The sequence below is a fragment of the Giraffa tippelskirchi genome, chromosome 1, assembly GCF_054371585.1.
Source record: "Giraffa tippelskirchi isolate mGirTip1 chromosome 1, T2T-mGirTip1v1.2.pri, whole genome shotgun sequence".
NCBI classification, from domain to species: Eukaryota; Metazoa; Chordata; class Mammalia; order Artiodactyla; family Giraffidae; genus Giraffa; species Giraffa tippelskirchi.
The window spans coordinates 30,576,417-30,592,609 of NC_137275.1; the positions used below are offsets into that span (position 1 = coordinate 30,576,417).

General features: G+C 35.5%; 1 protein-coding gene across 1 annotated transcript in view; it reads left to right on the forward strand.

Moving 5' to 3' along the window:
- LOC145514639 (UDP-glucuronosyltransferase 2C1-like) overlaps positions 1-7,198 on the forward strand; it is a 28,067-nt gene extending 20,869 nt beyond the window's left edge. Inside the window, exons 3-6 of the mRNA XM_081512937.1 lie at positions 163-294; positions 1,946-2,033; positions 3,208-3,427; positions 6,919-7,198. Of these exons, the coding sequence (XP_081369063.1) occupies positions 163-294; positions 1,946-2,033; positions 3,208-3,427; positions 6,919-7,198 (720 nt within the window). The remainder of the gene's footprint in view (positions 1-162; positions 295-1,945; positions 2,034-3,207; positions 3,428-6,918) is intronic.
- Positions 7,199-16,193: the final 8,995 nt, after the last annotated feature.

Here is a 16,193-nt window from a genome sequence, read left to right on the forward strand (position 1 = left end):
TTTAACTTGTCTAATAACAAATGATTTCAGGTCATCTATTATACAGTGAAATTATTAACATGTGAAAGTACAGAATTGTTATAATTCAGACACATTGAGAAAAAAGTGTGACATCTATTATGACTGCAAGCTTTTATATTACAAAGACTGTTTTCTTCATAGGAATTTGAAGAGTTTGTTCAAAGCTCTGAAAAAGATGGAGTCGTGGTGTTTACTCTGGGGTCAATGATCAAAAACCTCTCAGAAGAAAAGTCTAATATGATTGCATCAGCCCTTGCCCAGATTCCACAGAAGGTCAGATAATATTTTTTTCAGGGACAGCTGTTTTAAAATCCATGAAGTTCATAGTAAAAGTATACTTGTAAAATGTAGGAAAAGGTATTGATATTGTTAGTCTCAACTTAAGTGAGCTCTAAAGAAAGTGTATAAATGTTAAAAGGGGATATTTGATTGCTATCTTGCTTTAAACCTGGCATTATTAACAGGAAATTCTATTGCATTATTTTCTTTAAATAATAAATTAAAATTAATCATTTGTTACTGTTAAACCATCAGTCAGCTTTGTGCATTAGGTTTTTAGGCATCCATGTAATGTAATACTTTTTGCTGTTCTTATATTTCTTTAAATCTGAAGCATATAAACAATTTACAAATAACATGATAGAGAATAAAGGAAAATATATTCAAAATAATAGGTTTAATTATCAAAATGCCTTGGGATTATTTTTCTAGTAATTACTGATTTCGAGCATTGTCATAATTGAACCTGGAAATAAGAGCTTAGATTCTAAAAATAATCCTAAATAATGATTCTTCTAATAACCCTTAATAATGAATCCTAAAAATAATCCTAAATGAAATCCTAAATAATGATTCCTCAATATTTAAAACTTCAAAAATACAGTAAAAGATTTAGGAGTATACTTTAAATGTTCCAGCAAACTATAATTTTTTATTGATAGCATTCTAGGTTTTAACTGAGTGACACCTTTTTTCTCAGTTCAGTTCAGTCACTCAGTCATGTCCAACTCTTTGCGACTCCATGGACTGCAGCACGCTAAGCTGCCCCGTCCATAACCAACTCCAATGGGTCAGGAAGACCCCCTGGAGGAGGGCATGGCAACCCACTCCAGTAATCTTACCTGGAGAATCCCCATGGACAGAGGAGCCTGGCAGGCTGCAGTCCACGGGGTCACAGAGTCGGAAATGACTGTGTGACTGGATGCCATGCCATATAGTTGATGGTTACACAGTGTTGATGTTTTTAATGCCACCAAACTCTAGACTTAGAATATTTTAAAATTATAAATATGATTATGAATATTTTACTGTATGAGTCTATATTGCTGGTAAGTATATAAACAATAGTTCAAAAGAGGTAAATAACATCCCTCCTCTTGCCTCTGAAATCTTTGTTTCAAAAATCCCCTTTACCAGAGTGGCCTAGTAACACCAGTATGTAGTTCTTTCAGATTCAGATTGTCATTCTTCAGCTACATCTTCATCATTTTTCTTTATTGGGTTAAATTAGAATTAACCTGAACGTGAAAGGCTATTGACTAGGATTATTGCAAGCCTTTGGAAACATGATTGCAGTGTTGATGGTTTAAAAACATTCATTACCTAACCACTTAGGGACTCAGTTTGCTTGTGCATTACCTGGAGGCATCAAATTTGATTGAACTGAAGTCGCTCAGTTGTGTCTGACTCTTCTCAACCCCATGGACTATAGCCTGCCAGGTTCCTCCATCCATGGGGTATTCCAGGCAAGGACACTAGAGTGGGTTGCCATTTCTTTCTCCAGGGGATCTTTCTGATCCAGGGATCAAACCCTGGTCTCCAGTATTGTGGGCAGATTCTTTACCATCTGAACCATCAGGGTAGGTTAACTTCTTCTGACAGGATGTGATTCTAAAATCTTATAATAAAGACATTTATCTAATAGGTTCTGTGGAGATATACAGGAAAGAAACCAGAAACACTAGGAGCCAATACCCGACTATATAAATGGATTCCACAGAATGATCTTCTTGGTAAGACCAAAGAGAAGAAAAATAAACAGAGCTGAATGAAGTATAATCTGAAATATTATGCAATAACAGATATCAATAAATTTGTATTTAAAATAAGAAAAAAAACTTTAATATATTCTTCACATTGCTTCAGGAGTTTTGAAAGAAAGGATTATTCATGACGCTTGTTAAATACTGTAAAGCACATTTATTCAAGACTATCACCATAAGTATGGTTATTAGTGCAATGAACTTTTACAATAAAACAGAGAGACTGGAAACAATTTGTATGCAGAAACAAAAATGGGGAATTTACCACTAAAGAACATAGTGGAAGTTCATTGGATGGAAAATTGCAGAGTTCAACTGACCTAGTAAAATGCTTGCTAAAATTGGGCAATGCAGAGATAGTGGAGCCACAAAATCAAATTCTAGTTCAGAAGAGTTCAGAGGAACCTGACTAGACCTTGGTCAAGGATCTTTGTCAAACTCTAACATAAATATCAAATTTGTGACTCTCTCATTTATGATATAATCTCTCCCTCCTCAGGATCAAGGTCAGAGAAAGTACCTTTAGATCAGGCTGTCATTAACTTTTGTATAGAATACTGCAACACATTCCTGATTCTCTTCACCCATTTTCTCACACCTCTCTTCTCTATGGAAAAAATAAAATCTGGCAACCATTTCACCTATATTTCATGTATAATATAAATGGGTGCATATTAGTATAAAGTCAAGTGCAAATCCTATTTTCTTAAACAGAGTACATCATGAACTAATGTAGCCTATCTTTCTAGCTTGTTATGCCAACATTCTCATATTGAAACCCTGTACATCTCACCTCCCCTTTCCCATCTACAAAAATGTTAGTTTATTCAGTCCCTCCTTTCTTTTTTATTAATGTATTCTTTCTGCAATAACTTGTCAAATGGCAAGTACTCTCCACCATATATTCTGCAGGAAACTTCTTAGTTGTCTGTGGAATGACTTAATTGCTGGAATCACTAATTATACTTAGCCTAGAGTAATTAATTGCTGCTTTCTTCAGAGCCTATAAGAGTTTATATGTGTTCTTATGGCACAGAATTATATAGAAGATGTTACCTAATAGAATTTGGCTTATGTAAATGTCATGATTCTCTGTTTCTGACACTCTTACAATTTAGAATAATTTTTTTTTTTTAATTTTTAGGTCATCCCAAAACCAGAGCTTTTATCACTCACTGTGGAACCAATGGGATCTATGAAGCTATTTACCACGGGGTCCCTATGGTTGGAATTCCTATGTTTGGTGACCAGCATGATAATGTTGCTCGTATGAAAGCCAAAGGGGCAGCTGTTGAAGTAGACTTGCAAAGAATGACAAGTGCAGATCTGCTTAACGCATTGAAAGCAGTTATTAACAACCCTTCGTGAGTAGAGAATATATTCTTTTCTAAGAAGCATTTTGTTTTTGAAGGAATAATCGGTTTTATATAATTTCAAATTGACAAATTTTGCATAATTTAGAGCACACCTAATATCAAATAAGGTTATTTTATACTTCCTAAATTTTGTGAAGGTATTTTGTCACCTACCACTACTTGGTGATAAATTATAACCTCAAAGAAATACTACATTTATTTAAAGAAAATGATCGATTGTTAAAAATATATGAATTTTTAAATTAACAATAGTACTTATTATTTCTTTAAAATTCCAGCTATTATCACTATAAGGAATTTAGGGAATACAATAAAATCATACAAATAAAACTGAAAAACCACTCAGCTTTCCTCATGTCAGTTCGGTTCAATTCGGTCTCTAAGTCATGTCTGACTCTTTGGGACCCCATGGACTGCAGCACGCTAGGCTTCCTTGTCCAACGTCAGCTCTCAGAGCTTGCTCAAACTCATGTTCATTGAGTCGGTGATGCCATCTTCTGTCGTCCCCTTCTTCTCCTGCCTTCAATCTTTCCCAGCATCAGGGTCTTTTCCAATGAGTCAGTTCTTCACATTAGGTGACCAAAGTATTGGCGTTTCAGCTTCAGCATCAGTCCTTCCAATGAATATTCAGGACTGATTTCCTTTAGGATGGACTGGTTGGATTTCCTTGCAGTCCAAGGGACTCTCAAGAGTCTTCTCCAACGCCACGGTTCAAAAGCATCAATTCTTCAGCGCTCAGCTTTCTTCATAGTCCAGCTCTCACATCCATCCATGACCACTGGAAAAACCATAGCCTTGACTAGACGGACCTTTGTTGACAAAGTGATATCTCCGCTTTTTAATATGCTGTCTAGGTTGGTCATAGTTTTTCTTCCAAGGAGCAAATGTTTTTTTAATTTCATGGCTGCAGTCACTATCTGCGTAGTTATAACCAATATCAATTTAGAAGCTTACTTCTGCTAATGTATAAATAGAAAGAAGATCTCAGCCTCCTCATTCCCTGACAGAGAATAACAACTGGACACTATCCATGAGCAAAATCATCTCTGGGAGTGTCCTAAAGGCCATGTAAGAAATTTTAGAAACACAGTAGAACAAAAAAATCTGAGATAAATCATACAAGAACAGAATCATGGCAGCTTTATTTTACCAATCTTCCCCAAGCCAGTGTTACTCATCACTAAGAGAGAACTTTAAGCTAGAAAGAATTCCTTAGCAGAAAAAGAAGAATGGATTGAATGACCAATTTCTAAGACCTTCTGGGGGCATAGAAATATGCTTTTTAATATGCTAGGCTCCTCTGTTAGTAGGACTTTCCAGTGCAGAATCCTGGAGTGGTTTGCTATTTCTTCCGCCAGATGATCTCTCTGACCCAGGGATCAAACGTGTGGCTCCTGCTTTGCCTGCAGATTCTTTACCACTGTGCCACCTAGGAAGCCCCAGAGCACCAGGCTGAGCTTCCTATGGTATACAGAAACTTCTAACTGGCTGTCTACTTTACACATGATAGTGTATATATGTTAGTGCTACTCACTCAATTTGTCCAACCATGTACTACTCCTGCTGTGTCCACAAATCTGTTCTCTACATCTGTATTTCTAGCCCTACCCTACAAATGGGGTTATCAGTACTGTTTTTTTCTAGGTTACGATATTAATATACGATGTTTGTTTTTCTCTTCCTGACTTACTTTACTCTTTAAAACAAGCACCAGTTTACATCAGTGTCTCTTAAACATCACATCTTACAGTTCTTTGCTATAGTATCAGTGCAATGTTACCAAAGCTTACAACGTACTTGTCTTGTCCATGACCACAATGTCCAATATCATTTAGCATTAGTTTCATATTTATATGTACTTAGTGATGCAGTTTATATTTTAATAGAGTATATCTATTTATTTTATTGAATTTTTATCTGATAAATATTTTGTTTATGTGTCTGTCTTGGAAATTCTGTCACTATTGTTTGTTTTCCTGAGATGTATTCAGAGGTACTTATTTCTTAAATTCTCGTGTATTAGGAAAGGCCTGCCTTGTTTTTTTAAACCAAAGGGCAGCAGGGCTTTGTTTATTTTTTTATGGTGTATAGTTCTTGTCCTCAAAACTTTTTACATGCTTTCCCATGATTTTCTACAATTTAAAGTTCTGTATTCTCTATCAATGATGATTGCACTTTGGTGTGGGTGATAAACCCCTCCTTAACAAATCCAAGGAAATCTTGCTTCTAAGTCAGCCATGCAAAGCCTTAAACCAAAATCCTGGTGTGGTCTTCTGTTCCTTGACAGAAGTTAGAAAGGTTAGTGTTCTAGCTATTGGCATCCTTCCATCTCACCACTGCATGTGCAGCCCTCTGTTATTGTTGTTGTTCAGTCACCCAGTTGTGTCTACTCTCTGCAACCACATGAACTGCCTTATGCCAGGACTCTCTGTTCCTCACCATCTCCCAGAGTTTGCCCAAGTTCATGTTCATTTTCAGTGATGCCATCCAACCGTCTCATCCTCTGATGCCCTCTTCTCCTTCTGCCCTCAATCTTTCCCAGTATCGTAGACTTTTCCAATGAGTTGTCTGTTCTCATCAGATGACCAAAATACTGGAGCTTCAGCTTCAACATCAGTCCTTCCAATGAATATTCAGGGTTGATCTCCCTTATTGGCTGGTTTGATCTCCTTGCTATCCAAGGAACTTTCAGGAATCTTCTCCAGCACCACAGTTGAAGGCATCAGTTATTTGGCATTCTGTCTTCTTTATGGTCCAACTCTCACAATGGTATGGGACCACTAGGAAGACCATAGCCATGACTATTCAGACCTTTGTTGCCAGAGTAATGTTTCTGCTTTTCAACACACAGCCCTCTTTAGCCTGAGAAAAAAATGCCAGCATCTGTTCAGTCTCAGGCCCTACTTCTTTCCTAGAGGATCACATGAAGCTTTCTTGCTTTCATCTGAAATGTCAGGACCATGAAGATCACAGACTGAAATCATTTCCTGTTACTGCTGAAGTCTCGTTAACACTGACACTCCAGACCAAACCTGGGGAAGTTTGAAGGGGTGGGGAAAGGGTTTCTTTTTCATAGACCTTCCCCTCCATGCTGCTTCCTTCGCTATCATGTTCCCAATACCACGCTCAGCAAGTTAGATCGAAATTCTATATTCTCAAGCTACACATTCTAATAATCATTCCTACTTCTGTACTTTCAGAATGCTGTTTTCAAGTGGCAATTCTTTTCTCTCCCACTTCCAATAATTACTGAGAATATAAAAGCATCCAACACATTCGAACTGATGAGCCATCACATCTAGAAATATCTCTAGGGGAAACAAGTTTTCATATGCTTTTAATATTCTTAGTGATATCATTTATTACACAACTTATCATATAATTAATTATGCAATATATTTTTAATAATATATAACTGTTTTAGGTATATCATGTCCTTAACAAACTTTACAGGTTGTTATTTATATATTCAATTTTAGCTATAAAGAGAATGTTATGAAGTTATCAAGAATTCACCATGATCAGCCTGTGAAACCCCTGGACCGAGCAGTCTTCTGGATTGAGTTTGTCATGCGCCACAAAGGAGCCAAGCACCTTCGACCAGCCTTCCATGACCTCACCTGGTACCAGCACCACTCTTTGGATGTGATTGGCTTCCTGCTAGCTTGTGTGGCAACTGTTGCATTCCTGGTCACTAAATGTTGTCTGTTTTGTTGCTGGAAGTTCGGTGAGGCTGCAAAGAAGAAAAAGAGAGATTAGTCTTCTTCTGCTTTTTTTTTTTTTTAAAACAGTTGGGCTAGAAACCTTGACAGAGTCCATCTGAATAATCCAACCACTGATTTGAAAAGATTTCTCTCTTGTTCTTCTGGGTTCTTGTCCAATCTTCAACTTATCATGTCGAAGATCAAAGACTCACTCCAAAAATTTGCCACATTGTTGGGAGCCATTCTAGAACTACTGCCGGATGACAAAGTCACAGCACCTCTCAAGACGAAAGTACAAAGTGGTTTCTCTCCAGGATCAGAACCTTTCCCTCGTTCCTGTTTCTATGCTTTTGTTGTGGCTAACTCTGTTTCATGCTTTGATGGCTGGAGTTGTAGGGGCTTCCATGATGAGGTCACGAGAGTCCAGGGAAAAGAAAAACAATCCCTTGCCCCAGAGAAACATTCCAAAAATGATTAAACCTACTGGTGCCCCTGGCTGGTGGGTCCCTAACACTCAGCCAGGGAATAAGGCCATGTTCATTTGGAAAACAAGCCCTAAGCCTATTGTGACCTGGCCTCATGAGGAGATTATTATTGATGACCAGAAAACTTGGGTCATGTATCAGGGAAAATTATAGAAACTAAGCCAATTGCCTTTTCTCATAAAGATTGGGATGCTAGAGATATTTGTGCCCCTTAGAATCTAAGCGTAAACAGAAAGAAATAGGTGAATTGTATTGTAAATGTTTCAAGGTAAACTGCAAAAGACTTGTCCCTGCCAGAAATAGTCTTGTGGTATGTGGGTAGATGGTAAACAAACCACCACTGACAATGGCTGTACTATGAGAAACTCTTGACCTTAGATGCCACTATAGTGCTTATTCGCTGAAGTAAGATGCTGTATTTGCTGAAGTAGCAGGCTGTATAGAATAAGTAGATGGAACAATATGATTCATAGACCATGTTTTAGTAGAATAAAAATAGGTTTCAGGGTAAACATGTAACCAAAATGTGATAAGGGACTAGGAAAAAACTTTTAACACATCTTAGAATCAGGGGGTGTTGATCTGAATGGAAAAATATTGTAAGAGTCATTACAAAGAAAAACATGTGCTATATAAGTAGAAACTAAAAGCAATAAAGATTTTGTCCTTGGACCATCAAAAGACTCCATGTAATTCTTTCCTCTTGCCAACGCTGTTCATCCCTTGGGTACTCCTGGATCTGCTGGAGCAGGACTCCAGCACCACATGATTCAGAATTAAGATATGAAAAAATCTATTCTTTACAAAGATATGACAAATAAATAAACACATGGAAATTGTTTCCATTAAAAACTTGGTGCTTTACTTTATTAATTGCTTTTAATTCAACCAGTTGAGATGCTGTTTGAGGCCTCAGGAACATAACGATTAATTCTATTTCCATACTGATGAAGTTGAATATTTCCTGAATATCTAACATAATTTAGGGTTCAATATGCAATAATTATTTCATATTCTCTAAAAGAACTCTACAAGAACTAATGTAGAACACATTCTAGCCAGAGCTTCTTTGCCTATCAGGAAAATCAGAAGCCTGTTAGGATTTGCACTCTGCTGTAAAGCACATTTTATACCATCAATTTCCTTCCATATCACACATTAGACTTTCTCCTCCTTGGAATACAAAACACTATTTTTTGTCTTTCATTTGAATACTATCCTTCATTTGGATATTAATAATGATAGTACTTCATTTGTATTGTAACGCTTCTTGCCTCCAGAGAACTAGCTGTTTATTGCTTGTTGGCATGGCTATTTGTATGATGGACCAAAGTAAATGACTGGAATTTAATACTTACACTTTTAAACTAACTTAAGTACAAAAAGGCTGTATATTGTCATCCTGCTTATTTAACTTATATGCAGAGTGCATCATGTGAAATGTTGGCCTGGTTGAATCACAAGCTGGAATCAAGATTGCTGCAGAAATATCAACTTCAGATACACAGATGATACCCCTCTAATGGCAGAAAGTAAAAAGGAACTAAAGGACCTCTTAATGAGGGTGAAAGAGGAAAAGGTTGGCATGAAACTCAGCTTTAAAAAAGGTGAAAATCATGACATCTGGTCCATCACTTCACACAAATAGAAGGGAGAAAAGTGGAAACAGTATTTTTTTGTCCTCCAAAATCATTGCAGGTGGTGACTCTAGCCATGAAATTAAAAGACGTTTGCTGCTCATAAGAAAAGCTATGATAAACCTAGACAGTGTATTAAAAAGCAGAGATATCACTTTGGTGACAAAGGTATATGTAGTCAGAGTTATGGTTTTCCACATAGGCATGCATATATGTGAGAGTTGGACCATAAAGAAGGCCTAGCAGTGAAGAATGAATGCTTTAGAATTGTAGTGCTGGAGAAGATTCTTGAGAGTCCCTTAAACTGCAAGAAGATCAAACCAGTCAATCCTAAAGGAAATCAACCCTGAATATTGACTGGAAGGACTGATGCTGGAGTTGAATCTCCAATACTTTAGCCACCTGGTAAGAAGAGCTGATTCATTGGAAAAGACCCTGACAATGGAAAGATGGAGGGGAAAAGGAGAAGGGGGTGGCAGAGGATGAGATAGTTAAATAGCATCACTGACTCAATGGACATAAATTTGAGAAAACACTGAGATTGTGAGGGCTTCCCTGGTGGCTTAGTGGTAAAGAATCTGTCTGCTAATGCAGAAGACTTGTGTTTGATTCTTGGTCCAGGCAGATCCCCCAGAGGAAGAATGTGCAACCCACTCCAGTATTCTTGCCTGGGAAATCCCATGGACAGAGGAGCCTAGCAGGTTACAATCCATGTGATTGCACAGAGTTAGACATGACTTAGCAACTAAACAACCACCACTGGGAAACAGTGAAGGACAGAAGAGATTGACGTGCTGCAGTCCATATGGTCACAAGAGTTGGACATGAACTACCTACCACACATAAAAAATTTACTTAATTTTAATCCTTCATTAATTTTACTTACAGTATAAATATTTGCAAAGAATAAGCAAATTGTTTAGAGTTTCACTGCAGATACTTTGGACAGAAAATGCACTTCTCATAAATGCTGCTTTCTATGGGGATGATTTCTCCATCAGAAATTCAAGAGTTCATCCATTTCTTTCTTTTTCTTGGTCTCAGTATTTCTCCTGGTCCTCTCATGAACTGTTCTGTGACCACTATTCTAAGCATAAGTACTGGCTTTTTATCAACTAGCATCATCCTGAAACCTGCAGCAAATATGAAGACATAAGTTGACTTTAAAAAAAATAAAGATGTCTCTAAAAACAGAATATTCTCTTTTTTTCCTTCTCTCATCCTGTACGTGAATATGAGGGGTTCTGGTCATGTCTTTGATTTGAAATTCCACCAAATTCTCCATTCAAAAAATATCTCTTCATTTCTTTTCTAAAAAGCCTATCTTCAATATGCTTTCCAATAATTTGTTGATAGGAAAAAAATATTCATTCTAACTCAGATGATGTTATGTATTAACCAAGTTCAGTAATGGTTTACCACGGACTTTGATATCTATAACTTAAGTAAAATAGACCTAAAATAACTAAGAACAAATATGTCTACCAAATATAAAAATAGAGCAAATATAAAACTATGAGGATAAATAGAAATGATTTTGGTAGTTGTCTGTCTTTTTACAGGTATTAGAACAAAGCAATCATAATTTATTATTATCTGAGTAGTTAAATGTAAGGAAATATAGGAGCTAAAATATATTTTCTCAATTTTATGAGGCTTTGAATAATTAAATAATCATATTACTTTAAGGAATAGAGCTTAAAAATGCAAGTACAGATGGAACTTGCTTAAAGATGCTGTGCATGCAATTAAAGTAATAATACATCATAATCCTAATTATCATACATTGACCATATGATAATAACCTTTCTTACAATAGTCTTTATTTTTTTAATTTAATTTTTTTAAATTAAAGGATAATTGTTTTACAGAATTTTGTTGTTTTCTGTCAAAGCTCAACATGAATCAGATTTAGGTATACATATATCCCATCACTTCTGAACCTCCCTCCCATCTCCCTCCCCATTCTACACCACTAGGTTGATACAGAGCCCCTCTTTGAGTTTCCTGAGACATACAGTAAATTTCCTCTGGCTATTTATTTTACATATGATAATGTAAGTTTCCATGTTAATCTTTCCATACATCTCACCCTCTCCTCCCCTCTCCCAATGTCCATAAGTCTATTTTCTATGTCCGTTTCTCCATTGCTGCCCTGCTAATAAATTCTTCAGTACCATTTTTCTAGATTCCATATATATATGTGTGTGTGTTAGAATATGATATTTATCTTTCTCTTTCTGATTTACTTTACTCTGAAGAATAGGTTCTAGGTTCATCCACTTCATTAGAACTGACTCAAATGTGATCCTTTTTATGGGTTAGTAATATTCCATTGTGTATATGTACCACAATTTATTTATCAATTTATCTGTTGATGGACATCTTGGTTGCTTCCATGTTCTAGATATTGTAAATAGCGTTGCAATGAACAATGGGATACATGTGTCTTTTTCAATTTTGATTCTCTCAGTATATAGGCCTAAGAGTGAATTTGCTGAGTCATGTGATGGTTTTATTTCTAGTCTTTAAAGGAATCTCCATACCATCTTCCATAGTGGCTTTTCAATTTACATTCCCACAAACAGTGCAAAAGCATTCCCTTTTCTTCACACTCTGTCCAGCATTTATTGTTTGCACACTTTTTGATGATGGCCATTCTGACTGGTGTGAGATGATACCTCGTTGTAGTTTTTTGATTTGCATTTCTCTAATAATGAGTGATGTTGAGCATCATTTCTTGTGTTTGTTAGCCATCTGTATGTCTTCTTTGGAGAAATGTCTCTTTAGGTCTTTTTCCCACTTTTTCATTGGGTTGTTTGTTTTTCTTATATTGAGTTGTACGAGCTGTTTGTATATTTTGGAAAGTAATCCTTTGTCAGTTGTTTCATTTTCTATTATTTTCTCCCATTCTGAGGGTTGTCTTTTCACCTTGCTGATAGTTTCCTTTGCTGGCAAAAGCTTTTAAGTTTAATCAGGTCCCAGTTGCTTACTTTTGTTTTTATTTCCATTACTCTAGGAGACGGGTCATAGAGGATCTTGCTTTGATTTATGTCATCGAGTGCTCTGCCTATGTTTTCCTCTAAGAGTTTTATAGTTTCTGGTCTTACATTTAGCTCTTTAACCAATTTTGAGCTTATCTTTGTGTATGGTGTTAGAAAGTGTTCTAAATTCATTCTTTTACATGTAGCTGTCCAGTTTTCCCAGAACCATTTATTGAAGATGCTGTTTTTGCCCCATTGTATATTCTTGCCTCCTTTGTCAAGAATAAGGTACCGATACGTGCATGGGTTTATTTCTGGGCTTTCTATCTTGTCCTATTGGTCTATAATTCTGTTTTTGTGCCTGCATTATGCTGTCTTGATGACTGTAGCTTTGTAGTATAATCTGAAGTCAGGAAGCTTGATTCCTCCAGCTCCATTCTTCTTTCTTAAGACTGGTTTTGCTATTTGGGGGTCTTTTGTGGTTCCATATGAATTGTGAAATTTTTTTGTTCTTGTTCTGTGAAAAATTCCATTGGTGATTTGATAAGGATTGCATTGAAACTGTAAATTGAATTTGGTAGTATAGTCATTTTCATAATATTGATTCTTCCTATCTAGGAACAAGGAATATCTCTCCATCTGTTTATGTCATCTTTGATTTTTTTCATCGGTGTCTTAAAATTTTCTGTGTACAGTTCTTTTTTCTCCTTGGGTAAGTTTAGTCCTTGATATTATATTTTTTGTTGTTGAAATGGTGAATTTGATTGATTCCTTAATTTCTCTTTCTGATTTCTCAGTGTTATTACATAGAAGTGTAAGTGATTTCTGTGTGTTGATTTTGTTCCTGCAACTTTGCTAAATTCACTGATTAGCTCTAGAAATTTTCTGATACTATCTTTAGGGTTTTCTATGTACAGTATCATGTCATCTGCAAACAGTAAGAGCTTTACTTCTTTTTTTCTGATCTGGATTCCTTTTATTTATCTATTTTTTTATACTCTGATTGCTGTAGCTAGGACTTCTAGAACTATGTTGAATAATAGTGATGAGAGTGGACACCATTGTCTTGTTCCTGATTTTAGAGGGAATGCTTTCAGTTTTTCACCATTGAGAATAATGTTTGCTATAGGCTTATCATATATGGCCTTTACTATGTTGAGGTAGTTCCTTCTATGCCCATTTTTTAAAGAGTTTTAATTATAAATGGGTGCTGAATTTTGTCAAAGACTTTTTCTGCATCTATTGAGATTATCATATGGCTTTTATCTTTCAATTTGTTAATATGATGTATCACATTGATTGATTTCTGTATATGGTAGAATTCTTGCATCCCTGGAATAAACCCAACTTGATAATGGTGTATGAGCTTTTTGATGTGTTGCTGAATTCTGTTTGCTAAAATTTTGTTAAGGATTTTTGCTTCTATGTTCATCAGTGATATTGGCCTATAGTTTGCTTTTTGTGTGTTGTTTTTGGTTTTGGTATCAGGGTGATAACTCGTAGAATGTGTTTGTAAGTGTTCCTTTCTCTGCAATTTTTTGAAGGAGTTTTAGAAGGACAGGCATTATCTCTTCTCCAAATGTTTGATAGAATTCTCCTGTGAAGCCATCTGGTCCTGGGCTTTTGTTTTGGGGGAGTTGTTTTTTTTTTTTAATCACAGCTTCAATTTCAGTGTTTGTAATGGGGTTGTTCATAATTTCTATTTCTTCCTGGTTCAGTCTTGGAAGATTGAACTTTTTAAAGAATCTGTCCATTTCTTCCAGGCTATCCACTTTGTTGCCACATAGTTATTCATAATAGTCTCTTATAACTCTTTGTATTTCTGCATTGTCTGTTGTAACCTCCTTTTTTCATTTCTAATTTTGTTGATTTGATTCTTCTCTTTTTTTCTTGATAAGTATGGCTAAAGGTTTGTCATTTTGTTTATCTTCTCAAAGAACCAGTTTTTAGTTTTATTAATCTTTATTATTGTTTCTTTCATGTTTTTTTTCACATATTTCTGCTGTGATCTTTATGATTTTTTTCCCTCTACAATTTTTTTCTTCTTTTTCCAGTTGTTTTGGGTGTGAAGTTAGATTGTCCGTTTGATGTTTTTCTTGTTTCTTGAGGTACGGTTGTATTGCTATAAACTTCCCTCTTAGAACTGCTTTTGCTGCATCCCATAGGTTTTGAGTTGTTATGTTTTCATTGCCATTTGTTTCTAGAAATTTTTTTGTTTCCCTTTCGATTTCTTCAGTAATCTGTTAATTATTTAGAAATGTGTTGCTTAATCTCTATGTGTTTGTGTTTCTTACAGTTTTTTCCTTCTAATTGATACCTAGTCTCCTAGTGCTGTGGTCAGAGAAGATACTTGATATGATTTCAATTTTATTAAATTTACTGAGGTTTGATTTGTGACCCAATATGTGGTCTATCCTGGAGAATGTCCTATGTGTACTTGAGAAGGTGTATTCTTCTGCATTTGGATGGAATGTCCTAAAGATATCAACGAGATCCATCTCATCTAATGTATCATTTAAGACTTCTGTTTCTTTATTAATTTTCTGTTTTGATGATCTGTCTTTTGGTGTGAGTGGGGTGTTAAAGTCTCCTACTATTATTGTGTTACTTCCATTTCTCCTTTTATGTCTGTTAGTGTTTGTCTTACTTATTGAGGTGCTCCTATGTTGGATGCATAGATATTTACAATTGTTATGTCTTCCTCTTGGATTTATCCCTTGATCATTATGTAGTGCCTTTCCTTATCTCTTGTAGTATTCTTTATTTTAAGGCTATTTTGCCTGACATGAGGATTGCTACTCCAGCTTTCTTTTACTTCTCATTTGATGGAATATATTTTTCCATCCTCTTATGTTCAATTTATATGTGTCTTTAGGTCTGAAGTGGTTTTCTTGTAAACAGCATATATATGAGTCTTGTTTTGTATCCATTCAGAAAGTCTGTGTCTTTTGGTTTGAGGGTTTAATCCATTTACATTTAAAGCAATTATTGATATGCATATTTCTATTGCCATTTTCTTAATTGTTTGGGATTGATTTTGTAGATCTTTTTCTTCTCTTGTATTTCTTGACTATATAAGTCCCTTCAACATTTGTTGTAAAACTGGTTTGGTGGTATTGAATTCTCTTAACTTTCGCTTGTCTAAAAAGCTATTTATTTCTCCATCAATTTTGAATTAGACCCTTAACAGGTACAGTAATCTGGGTTGTAGGTTTTTACCCTCTGTACTTTAAATATATCCTGCCATTCCCTTCTGGCCTGCAAGAGTTTCTGCTGAAAGATCAACTGTTAAACGTATGGGATTTCCCTTGTATGTTACTTGTTGCTTTTCTCTTGCTGCTTTTAATACTCTTTCTTTGTGTTTAGTCTTTGTTAGTTTGATTTGTATGTGTCTTGGCATGTTTCTCCTTGGATTTATCCTAAATGAGACTCTTTGTGCCTCTTGAACTTGATTGACTCTTTCCTTTTCCATGTTGGAGAAATTTTCAACTATAATTTCTTCAAAAATTTTCTCACACCCTTTCTTTTCCTCTTCTTCTTCTGGGACCCCTATACTTTGAATGTTGGTGTGTTTGATATCGTCCCTGAGGTCTCTAAGATTATCCTCACTTCTTGTCAGTCTTTTTACTTTTTTCTGCTCTTCAGAAGTTATTTCCACCATTTTATCTTCCAGTTCACTGATTCTTTCTTCTGTTTCAGATATTCTGCTATTGATTCCTTCTAGAGTATTTTTAATTTCAGTAATTGTGCTGTTTTTCTCTGTATGTTTATTCTTTAATTCTTCTACTTCTTTGTTAATTGATTCTTGCACTTTCTCCATTTTGTTTTCAATGTTTTTGATCATCTTTACTATGATTATTCTGAATTATTTTTCAGGTAGTTTGCCTATTTCCTCATCATTTATTTGGACTTCTGTGTTTCTAGTTTTTCCCTTCACTTATGTA